At 42.9% G+C, this 24969-nt stretch overlaps 1 protein-coding gene across 1 annotated transcript in view; it reads right to left on the reverse strand.

The window, feature by feature from the left end:
- znf507 (zinc finger protein 507) overlaps positions 1–13010 on the reverse strand; it is a 34739-nt gene extending 21729 nt beyond the window's left edge. The window contains exons 1-3 of the mRNA XM_034679910.1: positions 12869–13010; positions 6017–8419; positions 85–202 (exon numbers count right to left, since the gene is read on the reverse strand). Coding sequence (XP_034535801.1) covers positions 85–202; positions 6017–8416 — 2518 coding nt within the window. The 5' untranslated portion in view covers positions 8417–8419; positions 12869–13010. The remainder of the gene's footprint in view (positions 1–84; positions 203–6016; positions 8420–12868) is intronic.
- Between the last annotated feature and the right edge of the window lie 11959 nt (positions 13011–24969).

Genomic DNA, 24969 nt, shown 5'->3' on the forward strand with positions numbered 1-24969 from the left:
AAGAGGGACAGAAATCACGTGGTTATATCATTTCATTAGCAGACAACTTTAATTCTTAAGACACAATTATTAAATAGTTGATACCTTCATCTGTCCCCCTCTCTGCCTCCTCCACCATGGCCACTGTTTCATTAACGGGTGTGAGAGCTGCCACGTCGCTGCTGAAGCTGTGGTGCTCCCTTTCATGGCTCCTTAACTGACTCTGAGTGATAAAAAAAAACACAGTTATACACATTACCAATAAGATACACTGAGAAAACCACAACACACAGAAAACAGCTTTTCAAACAGCTTTGGATACAAGATAAAAGCAAAACAAACAAAGGCACGTTTAGCCTGCTTTTCTAATAGAGGCTGCTACTTTTAGACGGGGTGAATTAAACTTTCTCTCTTTTACTATTCAAATAATAAAAGTAGGGATGCACCGAAAATTCAGCCACTGGAATTTTTTAAATTTAAGTTAAAAAGACTTTTATCACCAAAACAACACGGCCGAAACAGAATGTAGTGATGACGCAGGAAAAATCTGTGGCCAGTACGCGCTTGTCTGGATAAGGGCCAACATGTCTGCATCCGTTCTTCATTTAACTGCAGCACTACAGCGTCTTCTAAGCAAAGAGGTTGAGACGGACCACGGAGTGAAAACAATGAAAAGTCCACTCTTAGAGTCTGTCAGCACACGTTCACTGAGATCTATTCGGATCCTCTGCACTTCATCACGACTGTACTTGACCCGCGTTATAAAGATCATTACTTGGATGTGGGAATAAAGCAGCGTGCACCAGAAATGATCCAGGCTGCGAGGGATGCAGAGAACCCGCTTGGAGACGGAGAAGCGCACAGTGCAGAAGGAGAAAAGAGTGCAATAAAAGGACTTGTCTCTGCGCTCTGGTCAGCCTATTTTCACTTACGCAATATTTCTAAAATTAGACACTTCCTATCTCAGAGCGACGCAGAAAAACTAGTCCATGCATTTGTTACCTCCAGGTTAGATTACTGTAACTCCCTCTTATCAGGCTGCCCCAATAAGTCTCTAAAGATTCTTCAGCTAGTTCAAAACGCTGCAGCTCGAGTATTGACTAGAACTAGGAAGAGAGAGCACATCTCTCCAGTGTTAGCTTCTCTACACTGGCTCCCAATAAAATATAGAATAGAATTTTAAATCCTTCTTTTAACCTACGAAGCCCTTAAAAATCAGACACCCTCTTATCTTAAAGAGCTCATAGTGCCCTATTACCCCTCTAGAACACTACACTCCCAACATGCAGGCCTTCTAGTTGTACCTAAAATCTCTAAAAGTAGCATGGGAGGTAGAACCTTCAGTTATCAGGCCCATCTCCTTTGGAATCATATACCAGTCAGGGTCCGGGAGGCAGACACCCTCTCTACTTTTAAGAGTAGGCTTCAAACTTTCCTTTTTGATAAAGCTCATAGTTAGAGTTGTATCAGGCTTGGACCAGCTTTTGTTATGCTGCTATAGGCCTAGACTGCCGGGGGAACTGGCGCACTGACACACTGGGATCCTAGCTCACCCCCTTCCCCTCAACCCCCTCATCACTTACTTGAACTCTGCCTGTCCCATTAAAGTTACTAACCATAGACCTTTCTGGAGTCCCTGAGCTCCATTGTCTCGACGTCCTCCTGCTGTGGACGTACTGGACTTCAGCGGCAACAGCTTCTACTACTCATCTCATCACTATCACCGCTCTCTCTTACTCCCCTCTATCAGTCTTTCCAGACCCAACTCGGTCGAGGCATGATGTCTGTCTAACATGAGTCTGGTTCTGCCTGAGGTTTCTGCCTGTTAAAAGGAAGTTTTTCCTTGCCACTGTAACTAGCTAAATACTGTGAGGTGCAATGCTCATAGTGGATTAAGGTGGGGTCAGACTGAGTCTTATCCTGTCTTGAAGTTGGGTCTGTTCATAATTTAACATAGAGTGGTCTAGACCTGCTCTGTTTGTAAAAGAGTCTTGAGATAACGTTTGTTGTGATTTGGTGCTATACAAATAAAGATTGATTGATTGATTGATTGATTGATCTCTCTGAACCAGATGAGGGGCATGCACCTTCGTTGTCTGATATGTTCAATGAGATCCTTGATTTTAGTGAGGTTAGTACACAGTCAGAGCCATACATGAAATGGTAGGGGAGACCGGGGACAGTTGTAACATTTCTGACATTTCTGTCTCTAACTTTGAGCTATTTTAACCCAGTGTGTTCAAACTGCTATACAAACTAGCTTCAAGTCACTGCTAATAAATGGCCTAGAAAATGCCTGTGCAACACAAACAGAAAATGCATCGCTTAATCTGAAATCCAAAGAGTGAAATGTTACAACTGTCCCCGGTCTCCCTACTAATAATTGCCATGATAATTTATTTCGGTGTTTCGGTTTTTGCCCTTGGTTTCCTCATTTTTGGTTTTCTGTTTCGGCCAAGAATTTTCATTTCAGTGCATCCCTAAATAAAAGTGAAGTAGACCTGGGTATATTGACACAATACAGAATAAGAAATAGTCTCAGGTGGGTATCTAAACTGATTCACACAGTCATAGTTTTAATATGTCCTCTAACCTACTAATGTCACTCCTGGAGCAGATATCACATCATCGGGTCGGCCTTCATCCTTACAGTTAAGAACTTTTTCATCCTAACTTCCACTTCTGGAGGATAACACGATGAACTTGATGAAGGATGAATAATCTGGGCTGCAGATCAGCACTGGAGTCCCATGATAGAAGAATAATCAATAGTTTTCTCCTCTGCCTGTTTCATCAGACTGAAGCAAACTTTCACTGCAGCGCTGCATCAGACTGCTTTAAACTTTCATCTCTTGTCTATATGACTTATTCTCACACCAGAATAGACTTCTCTTTTTAGGAGTAAGGAAACACTGGATCAGAATGTGAGGCTATGGGGCTTCAGCTCTTCTAATGAGCTGATGGCTTTAGACAACAATCGACCACAGAATAAAGTTTGTTTCAACTTGAAATGTTACTTCACATCGCGATATCTAAGCAGATAACATTTAAGATTATTTACATTTTTGAGTAAACTGATTTTTTAATGTTGGATTGACTTATCAAAATCAAATGTTTGTTAATGAGTGACGGCATGGATAACATACTCCTGATATCAAGTCATTTCATTAAAAAATAATTCCTAAACAAGTCCTTTTCAATCATTGTGCAATCATTTCCCTGATATTTAAAATGTTTATATGGACACTGGAGGTAAATATCACCATCGGGTTAACTTTGATTACTGTCATTTTTTCAAAGCTGCTGCCAGCAAAGGAGAGAGAGAGAGCAGTGGTGGTCAATCGACACAGAGGTAATGTTAAAAGGAGAGAGAGAGAGAGAGAGAGAAAGAGCTCTGGTGAATAAGACACAGTGGTGAAAAACACACAATAGAAGTCAGCGGCTATGTTTTAGAAAACTTTCTAACACTTCCACTTCTCTGTCTGCTGTGTGTCTCTCTGCTCCGCTTGCTCGCGCTTGTTCGGAGCTGGTTGAACTTGCGAACAAACACGGCACCCATTTGTTTTTTTACGCCCGCTCAAGCCTGTGGAAGAGGCACGCCATGACGTCAGATTTACGTGACCGCCTTTCCCAGCGAACTTTCCCTCACAACAACAATGAGAGCGGACAGGAATCCATTAGTCTCGTTTATTTTTTCACTGGTCTGTTTTTTTGATCACGGCAAACCCCCCCTCCAGACGTAAGCGGTTCAAGGTTCTAGACCTCTAAAGAGTTGAAGCCGCTCTGGAACCGGTTTTCCCAGCCGGGAGCTGGTTCACTCCCAGTGAAAACATGAAAAACCTTCCCTGCAAGCGTTAAGTGTCTGTTACAGACAGACAGAACTGTGATTGTTATGTTAGATAACATACATGATTTAGAAATGTACATTTTAAGTATTTTCCATTATCGATCTTTGGAAATAAAGCTAGGGTTGGTAGTCACAGAAAACTAGCATGAATTTGAATGTAGAATTTCCTCAGGACTCCGTCTAGCCCCTCCCCCCCCTCCCCTCGGAGCTCCTCCAAAACGACGCCCCCGCTGATTCAAGACCATATGATGGTGACTGATTCAAAACCGGTCCTCAGCACATGGTTTGTGTTTTGCACTCCATCAACTCATGTCTCACTCGGTAAGAAAACACCAAAACATTCTCATAGTGAAAGTTAAAAACACAAACAAACATGAAATGTACGCTCTGCAGGAGGCGGGCAGAACGGCAGGACAGGATTTGATTGGTTTCATCATTTGGCTCCTGATGGCAGGGATTGGTTGGTGTCCAGCTGTAGATAGCAGCTTTTTTTACCTCTTTTTTAAGAACACATTATGTATTGATTACTAGGGGTGCAACGGATCAAAAAACTCACGGTTCGGATCGGATCACGGTTTTGAGTCACGGATCGGATCATTTTTCGGATCAGCAAAATAAAAAAGAAGACAAGACAAATATAACTTTGTCCCTCCATTTATTTTGTAAAACACTTTGCCCATTAAATAAAAACAACATTCAACTCAAAATGTACTGCATGTGCAAAGCATCCTATCTGTGGGCCCAGTCCTGCCTCATTCACTGCATTTCATGGCATGGCAAGTGAAGGAGCAGAGGAACTTCAAAAGTTTCACTCCATTCTTCTTTCAATCGCTGATTTTCACCGTCCACTTTTCTTTGAGCTGCAAACTGTGAACACTCGTTTTATGCTAGGGTCCTACAGCTGGCAAAGTGCCAACATGTGAACTGCTCCATAAACGAAAGTGAAAGTTAAAAATTGCACTCGCAGCAGTGGACTCTAAGTGACCTAGTAACAGCCTGTCTGCGTATCGTTGACATGGAGACAAGTCCCGGTAAACACGGGGTGACTCGACCAAAACACAGAGTGAAGGAGTAACAGTTCGGGGACCACAGATAGGCGGCCGGGTGCGGCCCGCGTATTGACGGCCTCTGGTGTTGTGGGTGCGCAACAGAATTTCATAACGTGGCTCAAGCACATTCAGCATTCACTGTATTTCACAGGGAAACCCAAAATGCTCCCATACATGTGACTTACAAGATGCAGGAGGTTTTTTTCAAGTTCCTCTGCTCCTTCACTTACCATGACTACCGCTGCGCTTAACGAGTGAGTGTGGATTGAACATGCGGTCATCACGTGAACACGCGCAACTTTTTTCATCAACCGATCCGCGGACCACGTCCGTGCCGAACCGTGGAGAGGCATCCGTACGGATCACGGATCAACGATGATCCGTTGCACCACTATTGATTACCATCAGGACATAAAGATCATTTTAACCAGTATAACAAAAAGTGGATCTAAATCTGACTACCAACCCCAGCTTTAAGGATCAATTATGGAGTAATTGTTTTTCATGTCAACAACAATGCCAAATAAGTTTTTTAACCTTTGCGACATGATGTATAAAATTGAAGGTTTTTAAAAGCTATGGATCATTTTGAGTCGTACAAAATGTTAAACATGCTGAATGTCAACATGTAGAGCAGGCTCATAAAAATAATCTCCACAGATATACAGTCATATAAAGTGAAGGCTCAGACTACAACAAGGGAACTGACCAGAAACATATTTCACATGGTGTCCAGTTTTCCGTCTGCTCGTTCTTATTGAGAAAAATTAGCATGTGAACATGGTCATGTGTCAGCCGGGAGCGCAACCGGGTCATAATCAGTCTGGCGGCGGAGAAAAAAAGCGCTGGTTGAGACCTGTTGTACAGCAGCAGCCCCCAGCTGAGCATCTCCGCTGTGAGCAACACCTTCAGTCAGCTGATTCACATCAAAACATGCTTTATAGTTAAAACACCTCCCTGATAGCTGAACCAAATATGAGACCACATAATGTTTGTTCCACGTGATATGAAATCCAAACAAAAAACATGTTTGGGTACGTTCTTAACAATTAATTGTTAACATCCCTAACATGAATACATAAATGATATTGTATGAGATCCACAGGATTAAATGCTGCATGTTAATGTGCGGTCTCCTCACCTTGTAGTGAAAGGCATCTTGGCACAGCTTGCACTGGTACATCCGAGTCTTGCAGTGGTGGATCATGTGACTCTCCAGGTCCTTGCTGTCTGAGGCGATGTGCTCACAAATGGGACACTGATAAGGTTGTCTTTGCCTGTGCACCCGGAGGTGCTGTTTAATGTAGCCCTTATTGCCGCTGCTGTAGCGACACAGACGGCAGCGGTATGGCCTTTCGCTACCGGGGATATAGTCCACCAGACCGCCATCGGGGGAGGCAACTAACCCGTCCATTCCTGGGATGGTGATGTAGCCCCCCGTTCCTGTCCCTGTGACCACACCAGCCACATCTCCGTTTTGGAACTGTGCATTGTCCTGGAGCTCTTTCAGGATATCCTCATCTGAAGCGTTTTGGTCTGAGCGCTCTCTGAGTCTTTCAATGACGGTGAGCAGTGACAGACTGATGCCGGCCTTAGTGGCAGGGCCCTCTTCATCTCCATCCCCAAGACCCAGGGACCCCAAATCTTCCTCTTTGCCTTTGCTATGAAGCTCCAGGTCCAACAGAGCTGCGGTTGTCTCTGCGTCAGAGGCTTTGGAGCCGGCTGTAGTCACCTCTAAAAACTTCTGGCTCTGTGTCTGGGTTGTGACTGTCTTCACATTTACCTTGGCACTGGAGGTTGGAAGCTCTGGTGTCCTCATTGGCATGGCTACCAGAGCCTCAGCAGCCAGAGAGTGCAGGCGGAGAGACTCAGAGTGTGTTCTCTTGCGACCAGCTGGGGGAACGTTTTCGTCCCGTGGAGAGTCACTACTTTTAAGCACAGAGGGTTTCATATCAGCTCCTGATTGCTGGACGTCAGTATCACCACTAACACTGCAACCAACATCCACCTCCTCCTTCACAGTAACCACATGGTCTCGCTCTTCTTCTGCATCAAGTAAGCTCTTCCCCCTGTCAACGTCTGGGCTAAGTAGAAGAGGGTTAGCCGCCATGACCGATTCCTCAGCTGAAGGGAGGCGTTCTACGATCACGTTGATATGGCCCGCACTGTTGGGACTGCTGTTGATGATCTTCTGCGCTGACGACAGAAGGCTGTCTGTGGTAGAGGTGATATCATGTTGACCATCCATCTCCAGCTCTGCGTCTGCCTCTGTCGTCACCTGCACCTCCACCATGTGCTCCTCAGAGGCCAGGTCTTTCAGAGGGTACACGCTCTCCTCTTCTCCCTCTGTCTTTGGACTCTGATTAAGATCAGAAATGGGGTGAGTCACTTCTTCCTGTTTGTTCTCAACAGCCACAGGAGCAGCAAACAGCTGAAGTTTGAAAGCAGCTGGCAGGCTTTTGTCTTGAAGAACCGGAGACAGAACAACTATTTCCTCTCTGGTTGTAAGGGTGTTGGCTGCAGTTGAGACGTCTCTCCTCACAGGGGCCTCTTCCTCGTCCTCAAAGATGGGGTAAGAGCAGTCGACCAGGCCTGCGTGCTTCCAAGCATGGGTTTTGAGCATTCGCTGCTGGCTGCATACATAGCTGCAGATCAGGCAGCGGTACAGCCCATACTCCTCATAGCTGTACCACTTCTTCTTCTGTGGCAGCTCCTTGGAACCATCGGCTGAGCTATTGATCCCATCAGCTTCTAAACTTCCACTGCTCCCGCTCCAGTCACCATCCTGCTTTCTAAAAACCTCTTCCTTGTCTTCGCTGAAATTATCCGAAAGATTTGTTTTCAGGTTGCTGCCGTTGTCGAAGTGCATCCTGACGTGTTGCTCGAGCTGCGTCTGGTCTCTGGAGGTGAAGCGACACTCGGAGCACATGAGGATGAGGTCACTGTGCTGCTCGTTGTGCTGCTTCAGGTGCTCCTTCAGCAGGGGCAAGGTCTGGGAGAGAAAGGGGCACAGGCTGCACTGGTAGCATGTCACAGTCCGCTTGTGGTCGCTGCTGTTGGGATTGTCAGCTACCTCATTCACCATGGAGCTGATGTTGTTGTTGTTACTGTCACCTGACAAAGGTGAAGACAGAACGCCGTCAGCAAGGCCGTCTTCTAACCTCACATCCTGTCCCTTCTCCTGCTCTTTACAGTCTCTCCTCAGCTTTCTAAGAGGAGAGTCCGCTCCGTTTCCCCTCGTCCCCTCCTCGCCACCCTCGCCCCCTGCTGAGAGGGCCTGTTGTACCGCTCTCTTCTGTCCCGCCAAGGTGCAGCGACGCTGGGGACGCTTCTCCACTATCTTGCTGAGCTTTTCAATGACCTGGATGAGAGAGTCTGCAGCTTGTTTCTGCTGAATGCTCTGGGAGTTGTCTTTCACCACCGCCTGCTGGGTGTGAGTATGAGGGAGGGGTCCCAGTGCTGAGGATGTGGAGGAGGAGGTGGAGGAGGTGTCAGAGGAGGAGTGTGTGACGAGTACGGCCACATTGCTGATCTCCTCCATGACCTGGCAAACAGCAAGAGACACAAAACAAAAGTGTGAACTTGATTTAATTGTAGACAGACTTTATTTAAACAGATCAGAAGTCTTGTTTGTTATGAAAGAATCAGATATATATAATGCATTTAAAGTTCTTCCAGTCTCTTATTTCTATTAGTATTCCTTTGGTTCATATTTTAAACCACCACACCACACTTAAACTCACAAATAATCTAGCTTCAGCATGTTTTAACAATCTGAGGCATGTCTCAGATCAAATCTTCTGTGTTCTGAGCGGCATGAAATCTAACCTGCATAGCGACTACTTGGCGTTTCTTTCTCTGAATAACTAGGGATGTCCCCATCAGCTTTTTTAGCCCCGGATCCCAATCCAAAATTTTTAATAAAGAATATTCGCCGAAACAGAGTCTTGATCTGATACTTGTGTTTGCCTAGATAATAGCACAAGAGGTAAGAGTTGAGCTGCAGTGTTTTTTTCCCTTTAACAAAAATAAGTAATTAAAAAAGAACTAAAAATATGTCTTCTGTTTATTCCACTCAATTTAATCCAGCTAGCATAGTTGTAAAACTCAATCTGCTATACAAGCTCTGCTGTGTGAGACCCACCAAACTGGTGTGCATGCATTACAGCACGCTTAAATCCGAGACTGCTATGAACACAACTCTCACGAGACAGTGCGTGATTCACGACGGCAGCATCCGGCTGTGAGACGGAGAATGTAAATATTGTGAAGGACAGCGAGATCCAAACACGCCAGGTTGCATGCCACTAGCTACGCAGTGGCATGCCGGTATAGAGAGCGGCAGCTGCTGCTAGCCATGAGGTTGCTAATGCTTTAAAGCATATGTCCCTGGAGAGTTACCGTACAACATGTTAGATTTATATTGAGAACAATTATTTCACTATGATTATCGTTATCCAATTATCACCCAGCCCTACTTACAGGAGCTTTCAGTATGATTTATTTATCTATTATTTGTTGTTTTATTGTGGCATACAAAACTCAGGGTTCATACTGGTTTTTCATGGTCAAATTCAAGGACTTTTAAGGTCAATTTTCAAACTTTTCAAGTACTACTTTTCAAGTACTACTTTTCAAGACATACAGTAAGAGAGGCATGAAGATTTACACTGGGTGGGCCAAATCATATCAGCTGTAGTCATTTTAAGATATTAAAGCTGGGGTTGGTAGTCAGATTTAGATCCACTTTTTGTTATACTGGTTAAAATTATCTTTATGTCCTGATGGCAATCAATACATAATGTGTTCTTTAAAAAGTGAAGAAAAGCTGCTATCTACAGCCGGAGAAAACCTGGGAAAACACCGACCAATCACAGTTTTTGGGTCCCAAAATTTTAAACCAATCAAATCCCGTCCTGCTGTTCTGCCCGCCTCCTGCACGTACATTTCCCTGGCGTGCACTCCGAGTCCCCGTCCCCTGCCTCTGCCTCTGCTTCCCCTGACTATTTACTGCCCCTCTCGCTTGAGCTCGGGCCTGTCCCCTCTGACCCGATGAGGTGCTTTGCTCAGGACTGTAGTCCGGATCAGAGTCTAAAAAGCTCTCACCAAGGGGGCTCTGACAAGCAGAAGAATTAATGACATTTAGTAAATCCTACAGAAAATGTAGATGTACTGTAGCGTCCGTCTGGACGCTGTAGGGATGATGAGCTGATTTGTGAACACATTGAGTTTTAATAACCGGTCACTGTCGGCCGTGATCACGCCAACCAACAAAACAACAATCAATGTTTGAATGAATGAAGAACTTCTCCTCTTGTCTCTCCTCTCTCCAGCTCACACACTCTACACCTCTCCTGATGCCTTCACTGACTGTCAACACTGTAGGAATTAAGAACATCTACACTGACCACGTTTAACAAACATCATATGGTCGCAAGTCAGCGGCGCTCGTGCATGTGAGCGGGGGGGGGGGGGGGTCGTTTGGCGGAGGTGACACAGTGCATAAACATCAGGTCATATGGCACAGTGCATAAACATCACACCACCTACATGTTATATGGCACAGTGCTTCTACATCACACCACCTACAGGTTATATGACACAGTGCTTCTACATCACACCACCTACATGTTATATGGCACAGTGCTTCTACATCACACCACCTACATGTTATATGGCACAGTGCTTCTACACCACACCACCTACATGTTATATGGCACAGTGCTTCTACATCACACCACCTACAGGTTATATGGCACAGTGCTTCTACATCACACCACCTACAAGTTCTATGGCACAGTGCTTCTACATCACACCACCTACAGGTTCTATGGCACAGTGCTTCTACATCACACCACCTACAGGTTCTATGGCACAGTGCTTCTACATCACACCACCTACAGGTCATATGACACAGTGCTTCTACATCACACCACCTACAGGTTATATGACACAGTGCATAAACATCACACCACCTACAGGTTATATGGCACAGTGCTTCTACATCACACCACCTACAGGTTATATGGCACAGTGCATAAACATCACACCACCTACAGGTTATATGTGACAGTGCTTCTACATCACACCACCTACAGGTTATATGGCACAGTGCTTCTACATCACACCACCTACAGGTTATATGTGACAGTGCTTCTACATCACACCTATACAGGTGGTTAGCATCAACAAATAATAGCCTAATTAATGTGTAGGGCTAACGTGGTGTTGAACTGTCCTCTTGGGGTCACACACACGAGCCCATCAATTTATTTTTTTACTTTTGACCATTTTATTTCTCTCCATTCAATCGATCTGTTGAGTCAGATTGATGTTAATTGTGAAATATACATGATTACAATTTAAGCATTTACAAGCACTTAGACCCAAAATTCAAGCATTTTTCAAACCTTGAAAACACAACATTAAAATGCAAGTATTTTCAAGGATTTCAAGCACCGGCACAAACCCTGAAAACTGGATACAAAACTTCAATAAGTGTAATATGAATTAGTTTATGATGTGAATCCATGACTATTTACATTTCTATAAATTGACTAGTTGTGAAAATAATAAACAGTTATTATGAATCACATAAGTTATGGCCTTTCCACACTGTCTGCCATACAGTAGAAATATTGAATACTCACACTTCCACATTGTTCACAAAGCCAAAGTGTCAAAATATGGGGAAAAGCTTGCAAACTCATGTTAGATATAACTGAACCGTGTGATCAGTTATAAGATCTGAAACTTGCACTTATATTAATGTCTTTAATCTGAGAGCTGAGTGTGAGATTAGCAGTTCAGCCCATTAAGTGAGAGAAATGAGCATGAAAAGTGAACATTGATCTAAATAGTTCAATGTATATCATAGCCAACATTTTTTTATTGTTGGAGAAAAAAGAAGGAGCTCCTTTCTACCAAAAACAAGTAAATGATTGATCATGTTTTTATTTTGAAGTGCAGTTTAACCACGAGTCTAGTGAAAGGCTTCCACTGTTCAGGAGGAGAGGAAGCAGCCCCAAAAGACCCCCAAGATAAGTGTGACAGCTGAATGCATTCATGATAAGACCTGTCTCTGCTGGTCAATAAAGGCCTTTCAGACAGGAGGAGGAGGAGGAGGACCATGTGCCTGTGTTTACAAACTCATCTGGAGGGAAATGGTCAGAAAACTTGTGGGTTTTAATCCTTTAATCTGAGGAAACACAACACTTTCCCGGTTCTCACTTTCTGACCACAATTCACCTTCCTCTTTCTCCTACTTCTGCATCTGTGTGGCTGAATCAAAACAGCAGGAGGAGGCATGCTTGGGAAGGAGCTACCACATGGAAGAAGCACTGACTATAACCTCAACCAGCCTACTGTTACTGAGGCTGGAGCCATACATAATTGCAGCAACAATAACTGGCTTGTTTTAATTTTTATAATGTCTGATCTTAACTATGGAAAAGTGGAAGCTGAACATCTCATGGTCAAATACCTCAAGGATTTTCCTCTGCACAGGCTTTTAGTTCAGATTTGTCCACATGTCCATAAGCTGTAAATGTGAGTGCAGCTTCTCTGTGGTCACCATCATGTGCCCTGGCCGGTCTCAGATGAGCCCCTGCTATGTCAGGGTCTAAAAATATTGCATCCACTTTCACTCCCCCAGTGGAAAGAAGTTAGACACAGCCCCCCAACTCCCCATGCAACATGGAGTAACTACTTTGCTGCACCTCCAGGCTCATGTAAGCAAACTCACGCTATTAAAAGCATATAGAGATGTTTTGATGGATTACAAAGTAAAAGACAGCAGGACACACACACTGTTAGCTTCACAGCTTGCTGCCTGCTATACAAACACTCCCACAGACACACACACACTCACACATACACACACACGAGTCTCACAGTGCTAGCTCACATGAATGTAAAAGGACATTTTAAGCATCGTTTCTGTTAATGAGTGACAAAAAGGCTCGTGTCTGTGTTTTAATAAAAATATACTCACTGACACGTGGAGAAAACTCGACGCTCTTTGTCCTCAACACATAAACCTGCTGTGTTTTATTCGTTAGCCATAAAAAGTGGCCTCTCTCTCTCACACATTGCAAAATGGCGAGGATGGAATATCGGTCACGTGACTACGAGTTTTGGTCAGGTGACCGTCGCGAGCCGATGATTGACAGGATGGCCTGATGCTGCGTTCAAGTGCTGAATACGTCGAAGAATAGTCTTTCAATCCATTGATTTCACGTGGAAATGTAGAGATAATGTGACACATAGAATACAAAAATAATAAAACACAAAAAAAAGACAGAAAATATGCCTTAGCCTGAATTATGTCCAAGACTAAACATGCCTCCTTTTTTAAACTTAAGCATGGACAAATGTGTCATCTAAAAGCACACGGAAATAACATGGTCTTGGTATGACTAATTGTGATCTTGCAGTCATAGTTTGCACACAAAAAAGCGCCAGAACAACCTTATCATCCCTCCATTTCATTCTACATTAGCCTGTTTCAATCCTGTGCTTTTAATTGATTTGTGAATCCATTATTTAAAGCTCCTGTGAGGATTTTGTTTAGCTGGTTATGGAACAAAATGAGAAAATAAAGATGCATCTTTATGAATAAATACAAAAGTGAAGCTGCTTGACTATTTACATCTATTTTGAATGCATGAAACTGCTGCCATAGGGTGTTGGACAGAGTAATAAACAGCACCCTGTACAGCAGTGATTCTCAAAACGGGGTGCGTACCCCTAGGGGTATGTGGGAGTACTTCAAGGGGTACGTGACAAATGTAAATAAAAAATTTGCATCACAACATATTTAAAAAAAATCTGATTAGAAACAACTTTATCAACAGCGTTTAGTTTTTATTTCAATGCAACATCAAATAGGGCACTTTTTCCAAATTGAGCATTCATTCATAAAATATATTAATTGCAAAACCGCTTGGACCAGACGGCCTCCGTCTGTTGACGTCAATTTTTCAGCAAGCGATCATCACATTTGCATGCTAATAAAAGCATGGCCAGGAGGATAACGATGGACAGGTGGTTGAATTGATTCTTGTTTGACAGAAATAAATCGGTGTGCTCCTTGGGCCATCAAAGGTACTAGCTGCCTCAATCTTGAATTATTTCTGAAAATATTGCACTACAAAAGTATAGAATGTGTGTCATCTTTCATTACAAGCCAAAAAAGTTTGAGAAACCCTGCTGTAGAGGATGTTTTTTAACATTTTCCATGGCAAAGATCTGAATATTTGACTGGCAAAAAGCAGGTACCTTTTTTTGTATGAAAAGAAAAACATAAACAGGGCAAAATCAGCAAAAAGATTACAGCCCCTGCTTTGTCCACAGGGGTTGAAGAAGTGAGTAAAAGTTCCTCACAGGAGTCTTAATACATAATTTGAACACTTTCAGGCTTGCACTGTCGGTGTTTTGAGTGCAAGTTCTCTACTGGTTTGCTCAGAGCTCCTCTGCTGTGATCTCAGGATGAAAATTACCCCTCAACATAAACATAAAAAAATAATGCTTAATCTTCCCTGCGTGTGGAAAAAGCACTTCTTTTTATATTAGCCCCATGAATCAGAGATTGGAAACAATTTTCCAGTCTTGCTGTTTTGATATTTATCCGCGGGCAGACCCTTAATCCTACTCTTTAGAGAGGTCTGTCTGTTAGGAGTAAACGTGATCATTTTAACTAACAGTTACATTTAGATAATAATATGATTTAGAATAGTTGATATACTTATTGATAATAATAGCAGGTATGAAAAATCTCAAGAGTACGTGATTGTGACTCATACTGGGGTGAAAAAAGTGATGAACTTATGTTAAGAGAAGAGAGGAAAGACAGCAAACATCACATGCAAGCTTTGTAATTAAAATAATATGCAACACTGACACCAAATACTGTTCAAAAACCCAAACCCAAACAAAATAATCATTGCTATGGTCTTCTTACAGGTCTCTGACTCTGGGCCACTGTAGATAGTTTAGTGTTCAAGACAGCCTGTGGTCCACTTTACAAAGAAAATGCATTTTCAGAGCAGGCCTGCATCATTGTTCTATAGCTGATCACTGCCCTCCAGTGGCCAGAATGTGTCTATGCACCCTAACTCACTGTGTGCACAGTGTATGACACAAATGAGAGAAACAATTTTTTTTCTGTACAATTAAAAGAAAAAGGAAACAAAAAGTGAGTTTTTGAACTGAATAAAGTTATCTGATTATTATGTGTGGCTGGTGTAAATTAAACAGCTTCATGTCACTCTTTTCCAAAGGCTTAGTTTCTCCGGAGATTCATGACAAATTGTTCTTGAATACAGAGAAAAATGAGGTGTTAAAACCAAGACAATCAGCATGATGAAATGTGTATGACTAAAGGACAGGTGCAGGTTAAGGTATGTAAAGGCTAAACCAAAATAACTTCACTGGTGGATCCCAAGTGGGGGTCAGGAACTCCTTGGGGGATGCCAGACACCGTTGTGGAGCACAATGCCTTCTAAAAAAAGGGCAACAATTAAAAAGAAGGAAGATTTTAGACATGGGCGCTGCACCATAGCGACCAGCAGCACAACGTGTCAGTGTCAGTGTCGTGAGTTGTTTTGTTTTGTTACTTTTGTTACCTCTGTTGTCTAAACATTCTGTAGTTGCTGTTTAGTTGCTGACGTATTTGTACATGCATCGGGTTGCAGGTAACATGAAGACTACACAGATTTTAGAGACAGCTACTATGGGTTGTTTGGATCATTTTGTTGTGTGTGTCTGATGTACCTTTCATGTTGTTGTGTTTTTCAATGCTGTGCTGTACCACAAATTGTCTCTTGGAGGACATTAAAGTTTTCTAAACTAAACTAAGATCATAAAATTGCATATTTTTTTTATTCATTGCTGTTTAAATATATACAAGTGGTAGTTAAATTTTAAATAAAACCGTGAAAATACATAAGGGGTCATCAGTTTTCTCTTTTCTCTACTGCCATTTGACCCCTGAGGTGACTAAGATGGATTAACAACAGCATCATTTGCAGCAGGTTAATTCACATCAGCACAGAAAACACAGCAGCATGCACATTGGTAGACTAATTTCTTTCAGACCACCTAAATCAAGCATCAAAGACTTTAAGCCAGCATGGAACTCAAAAGCACACACCTGTGCGCTTGCTTATTTAACATTATATGTCAGCTAACTGCTACAGTCTAAGCCATAGACTGTATAAAATATGGATCTAATATCCGTGACATAACCCATCTGTTTCTGAAGCGCTATTTTTAGGCCAATCGTCGGCTGGAGCCATATTGCTGCTGTCGAGCGATTGTGACATAAAGAGGCGGGCTTTGAGCCTCCTAGCCAGCAGCTGCAGTGTTCCTGTCTGTCAATCAAGTCAGCTGTGCCTCTCATTGGAAGACTTTGTCTAAACCAAGCAGCAACCTCCGGTTGAAAAAAATACAATCTTTACAGCATTAACAAACATGTTTACAGCCTGGTTCAAAAAACGGCTTGGCTCCAAGTAGCTAATTTCTCTATCAGCACACACTGTACACACAGGGGGTGATTTTTTTTCTAACGTGACGGTTCAGACGATATTAAGATTACGAGTTTTTGCCCATATAAGGACATGACTGACTTGACTGACAGGCGGGAACACATAGCTGTTGGCTATGAGGCTCAAACCCCGCCTCTTTACCTCACACTTTGACTGGTTGAGTTCCACATTACCAATTTGCTTCAAAACAGCACTCAGGAAATGATGGGTTACGTCACAGATACCACGTCCATTATTTATACAGTCTATGGTCTAAACATGATCATTACATGTAGTCTGCTTTTAACCAATTTTTTGTGTTGTATATTTCGATTGTCCGATTAGTGCTAATGCATGGCTGTGATCAGTGTTTAACCACGTTGAGGGACAGTGGGGGTCACCAGTACAGGGTTATTTTGAAGGTCAGGGTCCAAAAAGTTTGGGAACCCCTGACCTACAGTGGGGCAAAAAAGTATTTAGTCAGCCACTGATTTTGCAAGTTCTCCCACTTAGAAAGATGAGAGAGGTCTGTAATTTTCATCAGAGGTACACTTCAACTATGAGAGACAAAATGTGAAAAAAATCCAGGAAATCACATTGTAGGATTTTTAAAGAAATTATTTGTAAATTATGGTGGAAAATAAGTATTTGGTCAATAACAAAAGTTCAACTCAATACTTTGTAACATAACCTTTGTTGTCAATGACAGAGGTCAAAGGTTTCCTGTAAGTCTTCACCAGGTTTGCACACACTGTAGCTGGTATTTTGGCCCATTCCTCCATGCAGATCTCCTCTAGAGCAGTGATGTTTTGGGGCTATCGCTGGGCAACACAGACTTTCAACTCCCTCCACAAATTTTCTATGGGGTTGAGGTCTGGAGACTGGCTAGGCCACTCCAGGACCTTGAAATGCTTTTTACGGAGCCACTCCTTCGTTGCCCGAGCGGTGTGTTTGGGATCATTGTCATGCTGGAAGACCCAGCCACGCTCCATCCTCAGTGCTCTCACTGATGGATGGAGGTTTTGGCTTAAAATCTCACGATACATGGCCCCGTTCATTCTTCCCTTAACACGGATCAGTCGTCCTGTCCCCTTTGCAGAAAAACAGCCCCAAAGCATGAGGTTTCCACCCCCATGCTTCACAGTAGGTATGGTGTTCTTGGGATGCAACTCAGCATTCTTCTTCCTCCAAACACAACGAGTTTAGTTTTTACCAAAAAGTTCTATTGTGGTTTCATCTGACCACATGATATTCTCCCAATCCTCTTCTGGATCATCCATATGCTCTCTGGCAAACTTCAGACGGGCCTGGACATGTACTGGCTTAAGCAGGGGGACACGCCTGGCGCTGCAGGATTTGAGTCCCTCTCGGTGTAGTGTGTTACTTATGGTAGCCTTTGTTACTTTGGTCCCAGCTCTCTGCAGGTCATTCATCAGGTCCCTCCGTGTAGTTCTGGGATTTTTGCTCACCCTTCTCATGATCATTTTGACCCCACGGGATGAGATCTTGCGTGGGGCCCCAGATCGGGGGAGATTATTAATGGTCTTGTATGTCATCCATTTTCTTACAATTGCTCCCACAGTTGATTTATTCACACCAACCTGCTTGCCTATTGTAGATTCACTCTTCTCAGCCTGGTGCAGGTCCACAATTTTCTTCCTGGTGTCCTTGGACAGCTCTTTGGTCTTGGCCATGGTTGAGTTTGGAGTCTGACTGTTTGAGGCTGTGGACAGGTGTCTTTTATACAGATAACCAGTTCAAACAGGAGCCATTAATACAGGTAACGAGTGGAGGACAGAAGAGCTTCTTAAAGAAGAAGTTACAGGTCTGTGAGAGACAGAAATCTTGCTTGTTTGTGGGTGACCAAATACTTATTTTCCACCATAATTTACGAATAAATTCTTTAAAAATCCTACAATGTGATTTCCTGGATTTTTTTTTCTCATTTTGTCTCTCATAGTTGAAGTGTACCTCTGATGAAAATGACAGACCTCTCTCATCTTTTTAAGTAGGAGAACTTGCAAAATCAGTGGCTGACTAAATACTTTTTTGCCCCACTGTAAGCAGATGGTGAAGAAGGAGGCAACAGAACAGACTGAGAGATGTAAGCATGATGAAAAGTATCTAAAGTGTTGAAGCTGCAGCCTGAACTTTAACATGACCATTTCACTTTTGGCTCTGTGGGCAGGTGTAGCCAGTTGACCTTAAGAGAGATTGGACAGACAGTCAGACAGACAGACAGACTGACAGACAGCTACTGTATATCAACTATCAACAGACATTCATTACACCTCTTCTTGTTGACAAAGTGGCAAAAACGATTGTTTCCAGTTGCCTCAGTAAACAACATGGATGATTTAAAGTGTTACTCAATTTACAATTTATTTGAAGAGCACAAAACTTACAATTGGCAGTAAAAGACTGAGCACTGATGAGCAGAGAAAAGACGTTGAGAGAAGGAAGACAGTAGGGCTGCACAATTAATCACATTTCAATCGTGATCATGATTTTGGCCGCCACGATTAAATTAACCTTATCGTCTGCGATATTTACATTTGAAATGCGGGTTCTGCTGCATATCTGATCAAGCACTTTCTCAACGAGTCAGCCAACCACCAGGGGGCGAACGCATGGTTAAGCCTTCATTAAGCTTCCTAAACAACAAGCGAGTGTACCCTGCAGCGGCAGCCTCAAGTCACTCATTGGACAGATGAGAGCGAGTCATGTCGAGAGAGAAAAGTCAGCAGCAATTGGAGATGAAGAGCATCATAGTGAGGATCTAGTGCCTCGAAAAGGCTCAACATCCATTGTCTGGACTTGTTTCGGATTCAGGGCAAGTGATGCTGAACAAGAATAAGTCATATGTGAAGAGTGTGGCAGAGTTGTGTCTGCCCCGCAAGGTAACACAACTAATCTGTTCAACCATCTGAAACAAAATCACAAACTGAAATCTGAGGAATGCATAAAGGCCAGAGCTAACGTTGCTCCACAAAATCCCCGTCCGTGTCCAGCGGCAACCCAGACAACTATAACAGCGACCCTGCATCGGGCCACACTGTATCCATCTCCCTCACAAAGACAGTGGAAATAACAGACCCAATATTGTTTCATTGTTTCATCATCACAGACCGGTGCAGCTGAACCACTGCTGCAGGAGGAGCGCATACTGCAGGATTTCCTCTCGCTGAAGCGAGTGCTTGGGGAATCAGAAAACCCCTCATTCAGAGAGTCTTGCCAACTTCTGATCACTTCACTTGGAGAACCTAATTTCAAAACTGGCTGAAGTTGCGCTTGTAATTCCAATCTCTGTTGCAGCAGAGCGCAGATTCAGCCTCTAAAACAACATCCAAACAGCCATGAGAAGTTGTCTGTCCGAGGCAAAAGTCCAAAACCTCATGACAGTAGCCCCTGCAGCAATCCCACCAGAGACATTTGATTACACTCAAGTGGGCACGCAATTCAAGTCCACGCGGACCAGGAAGGTGTGAGAGTGTGCGTTCAGGCCACAGCAGGTGAACTGTTCCTATTTTAAGTGCAATCGTTTAATTTCATTGTTCACATGGAGCTACTGGGGCCACAGTCAGTGGTTTCTGTCACTGCGGAGAAAAGGTTCGTGGATTCATCAGCTTGATGTGTGATGGCATTGCAAAAGACAGACAACGCTAAAGTCTAACGTACCTCTGACTCCAAGGCTTCTCCCGCTCACACACACATGCAGACACACAGCTACATGTGTCAACGACTGCATAACTTACCTACAACTTATGGCAGGCGTGTGCCGGACGTATGATCCACACGCTGCAGTACGTCGTATACCAGAGTGCTTCAGCGTGCTCTTAACTTATACAAAAATGACCGATGACTTATGCGACGTACACCAGCGTGCTCGCCATTTTTTTTATACGCCAGCATCAAGCGGCAACCTCCGGTCTAAAAATATGAGTCAATGCGGAAGTGCTAAAAGCTGCAGTTCATCGAGGATCCTCTTGAGGCTGGCTCCGGAAGTACCAGAAGTCACATACACATGAATGGGAAAAAGACGATCTTTACAGCAGAAATAAACATGTTTACAGCCTGGTACAAAAGATGAGTGTAGTCTGGATAGCTCATTACTTGATGTCCTCTCACTGTGAGGAGGGTGAATTTTTTTCTAATTCGGCAATTTCGAAGATATTGAGATTACTAGTCTTCCAATGAGAGGCACAGCTGCCTGCAGGAACACTGCAGCTGTTGGCTAGGAGGCTCAAAGCCCGCCTCTTTACGTCACACTGGCTCGACAGAAGCAATATGGCTCCTGCTGCCAATTGGCTTCAAAACAGCGTTCAGAACCAGATGGGTGACGTCACGGATACTACGTCCACATTCTTTACAGTCTATGGCCAGGATACGCCGGCTAAATCGTTAAGGTGTGACAGGGCCCTAAGCAGGCGCCAACTGTTGAAATTCACACGATCTCCTGCTCCTTCCTTAATGAGGTAACACACACATAACGGCCAGAAGAGCATATGGAGGTTTCACAATCAAGGCAAACAAATGTGTGAGGAGAATAGAGGACCTTTATATAAACGGTAACCTCCTTACTTTCATGAGTGTTTTCATACATAGTTCTTTCAAAAAAGCATGAAAATAATCATATCTTTAACCACCACTATCTCATTTCAGTGATCTCGTTCTTTCACACCGCAACAGAGAGAGAACAATTTCTTCATTCTGTACTACTCCAATGTCAAATGAGTCCACTGCAGACAGGTAAAAGGCATGCAAAGTAGATACTAAAGAGGACAAAATAAACAAAGTGGGAAGATTTCTGTTCCTGACATCCCAGACACTTGTTTCAAATGTTCAAAAGAAAAGATACAGAGTTTCACTTTGTATGAAATTGTATGAAGCAAAAACAATACTGAAATCAATTGTTCCAAACCAAATTTAAGGTTGTCGGATGGATGATGGCTCTATCCTTGGAGAAAGTGGATACACCTTTGGTAGATCATATAAGTGAAGGTGAGTAACTTATATGATCTTCTGTGTCTCAGACACATGATTTTAACTATGGAATTCATCAAGGAAGCATTCTTGGGCCGATTTTATTCTCCTTATACTTTTTTACCACATTATCTCCAGCCATCATATCAAATACCATAAAGACAACACCCAACTATATATCTGTCTCACCATATGACCCAGATGCTCTTCACTCCCTCACTGCCTGCCTTTCTGACATCAATGCAAGGATGAGCAAGAACTTTTTAAAACCAATCGAAGATAAAACTGAAATTCTTTAAGTAGGACCCAAAGCGGCCCGGGAATAACTCCAAACAACTCTGAGACATTTTGACAGGCAAATTAAATTAAAGGCCACAAAGCTGGGAGTGGTTTTGTATTCAGATTTTATGCTTGCTGATTTAATGCTTATTTTAACAAGGTTGCAAGAACTTAATTTTATCATCTCAGAAACATGGCAAAAGTCTGACATTTTTTATCACAGAAAGATGCAGAAAGCTGTCTGGGTGGAGTAATTGATTTTTAGCCCTGGACTGCTATAATCATTGCTTTAACATTTATTCATCTTATTTAATTATTTATTTATCTATTTCTTGTATTCATCTGACCCTTGTCAATGCTACCTTATTTTTAACTCTTACTTATTTTATTAATTTTACTGTATTGACTTTATTTTATTTTTAAATATCTTATTTATAATCATGCCTTTTTTAATTTTACCATTGCTGCTGTTTTGTGTCTCTGTTATTTTGTGAAGCACTTTGGGCTGCATGTTTATATGTATGAAAGGTTCTATATAAATAAAGTTGAGTTGGGATCAAAGAAAGGACAGATAAATTGGAAAACCTGTGGAAACCTACATGGAACATCTTTTTGAAGTCTGGACCCACTTGAGGGTGACTCTATTTACAAAGCAAATTCTGGTTTGTCAAGAGAGGGAACACCTGCTTCTACGTTTTACTTAAACAAATAAAGGCAAAGATTTGTAAGGACATGTTTTGAACAACAGAGTAAAGAACATTAATCCTCTCTCATACTTACACAGACTTAAGCCCTTTCTAGCAGGAAAATCCTTCAGTGGTCAAAAAACAGGCAAACTATGTTACATTGCAAACCCTATGTTTAACACAGTAATGCTCTTTATTTCACATTGTGCTTTAAAACAGACTTACATTTATTGAGTTTGGGCTTCATTGTCACTGACTTTTACAAAACTAACCTGACTACATGCTGCTTTTTATTTTATGTACCAAGGATCAATAAGACAGGAGAAAAAAAGCACTAAGCCTCAGTTTAATTTGATTATTTTAGTTTGTGTGCGTGTGTGTGTATGTGTGTGTGTGTGTTTTGTGCGTGCGTGTGGGTGTGGGTGTGTGTGTGTGTGTGTGTGTGTGTGTGTGTGTGTGTGTGAACTAAGAACACCCTTATGTTCGAACAGGGTGTTCATTATGGACAAACTGTGACTAGCACAGAAGTCCAGTAACTGAACACCGCTCGAGTTCAGATCAGGCATGCCGTTCCTCCCAATCACGCACCTCCAGGTTACGCTGTCATTGCCAACGTGAGCATTGAAGTCCCCAAGTAGGACAATGGTGTCCCCAGTCGGGCGCCTTCCAGCAACCGTCCCAAAGACTCCTAAAAGGGGTGGGTACTCGGAACAGCTGTTTGGTGCATAAGCACAAACAACAGTCAGGACTCATTCCCTGACCCGAAGGCGCAGGGAAACAACCCTTTCCTCCACTGGGGAAAACTCTAACACACAGGCAGAGAGCTGGGGAGCTATGAGCAAGCCCACACCTGCCCTCTGCCTCTCACCCGGCACAACTCCAGCAAAGAAGAGGTTTCCAACCTTTCTCAAGGGGTTGATTGCAGAACCCGAGCCGTGCGTAGAGGTGAGCCGACTATATCTAGCCGGTATCTCTCAACCTCCCGCACCAACTATGGCTTCTTCCCCACCAGAGAGGTGACGTTCCATGTCCCAAAAGCCAGTTTCCGTAACCGTGGATCGGACCCCCTAGGCCCCCTCCTTTGGCTGCCACCCAATCCCCACTGCACCTGACCCCGTGACTCCCCCTGCGGGTGGTGAGCCCACAGGAGGACGAATCCATGTCCACAATCAGGCTGTACCCAAACGGGCCCCATGGGTAAAGGCCTGGCCACCAGGCGCTCGCCTGCAGGCCCCAACCCCAGGTCTGACTCCAGGGTGAGGCTCCGGTGGCCCTCCGGACAGGGTACATTTTCCTGTTTTTACTTGTCATCAGGTGTCTGTGGGCCGCACTTTGTTTGTCCCCTCACCTAGGACCTGTTTGCCTTCGGAGTCCCTACCAGAGGCAATTGCCCCCGACAACATAGCTCCTAGGATCATTAGGGCACTCAAGCCCCTCCACCACGTTAAAGTGGCGACCCATGGAGATGACACTCTGTGCTACTCCAATGTCATGAGTCCACTGCAGACAGGTAAAAGGCATGCAAAATAGATACTAAAGAGGACAAAAGAAACAAAGCGGGAAGATTTCTGTTCTTGACATCCCAGACACTTGTGTCAAATGTTCAAAAGAAAAGAAACAGAGTTTCACTGTGTATGAAATTGTTACTAATACTAATACTAATACTGAAAAACAATTGTTTGAAACCAAATCTTGGGTCTAAACCCAAAAGATTTTACTGCAAACTTAAAGCAGAACTTTTATTGTTGTTGGATTCCTGCAGGTCTGGAGGATGATGGCTCTATCCTGGAAGAAAATGGATATACCTTTGGTATATGAATAGGTGAAGGAGAGTAACTTATATGGTCAAAGAAAGGACAGAGAAATTCAGATTTTAATTTTAATGCTTATTTTAACAAGGTCGTAAGTACTTCATTTTATCATCTCAGAAACATGGCAAAAGTCTGACCTTTTTTATCACAGAAAGATGCAGAAAGCTCTCTGGGTGGAGTAATTGATTTTTAGCCCTGGACTGCTATAATCATTGCTTTAACATTTATTCATCTTATTTAATTATTTATTTATCTATTTCTTGTAATCATCTGACCCTTGTCAATGCTACCTTATTTTTAACTCTTACTTATTTTATTAATTTTACTGTATTGACTTTATTTTATTTTTAAATATCTTATTTATAATCATGCCTTTTTTAATTTTACCATTGCTGCTGTTTTGTGTCTCTGTTATTTTGTGAAGCACTTTGGGCTGCATGTTTATATGTATGAAAGGTTCTATATAAATAAAGTTGAGTTGGGATCAAAGAAAGGACAGATAAATTGGAAAACCTGTGGAAACCTACATGGAATGTCTTTTTGAAGTCTGGACCCACTTTTGTAAGATAAGGGTGACTGTATTTACAAAGCAAACCACAAACTGGTGGTTATTGGTTGATGATGTTCTAGACATTTACACCACAGGGGAGACTTCATGACATCCCTCCGCTGCACAGAACTTGTGAACTCTGTTTCATATACTGCACTTTTTATCACTGAACCCTATCCTTTTATAAGACCTAAAAATACTGTATATGAGTTTATTTTCAATATACTTTATGTTGATGCTGCTTTTGATAACCAGTGGTT

The sequence above is a fragment of the Notolabrus celidotus genome, chromosome 3 (assembly GCF_009762535.1).
Source record: "Notolabrus celidotus isolate fNotCel1 chromosome 3, fNotCel1.pri, whole genome shotgun sequence".
Taxonomy (NCBI): Eukaryota; Metazoa; Chordata; class Actinopteri; order Labriformes; family Labridae; genus Notolabrus; species Notolabrus celidotus.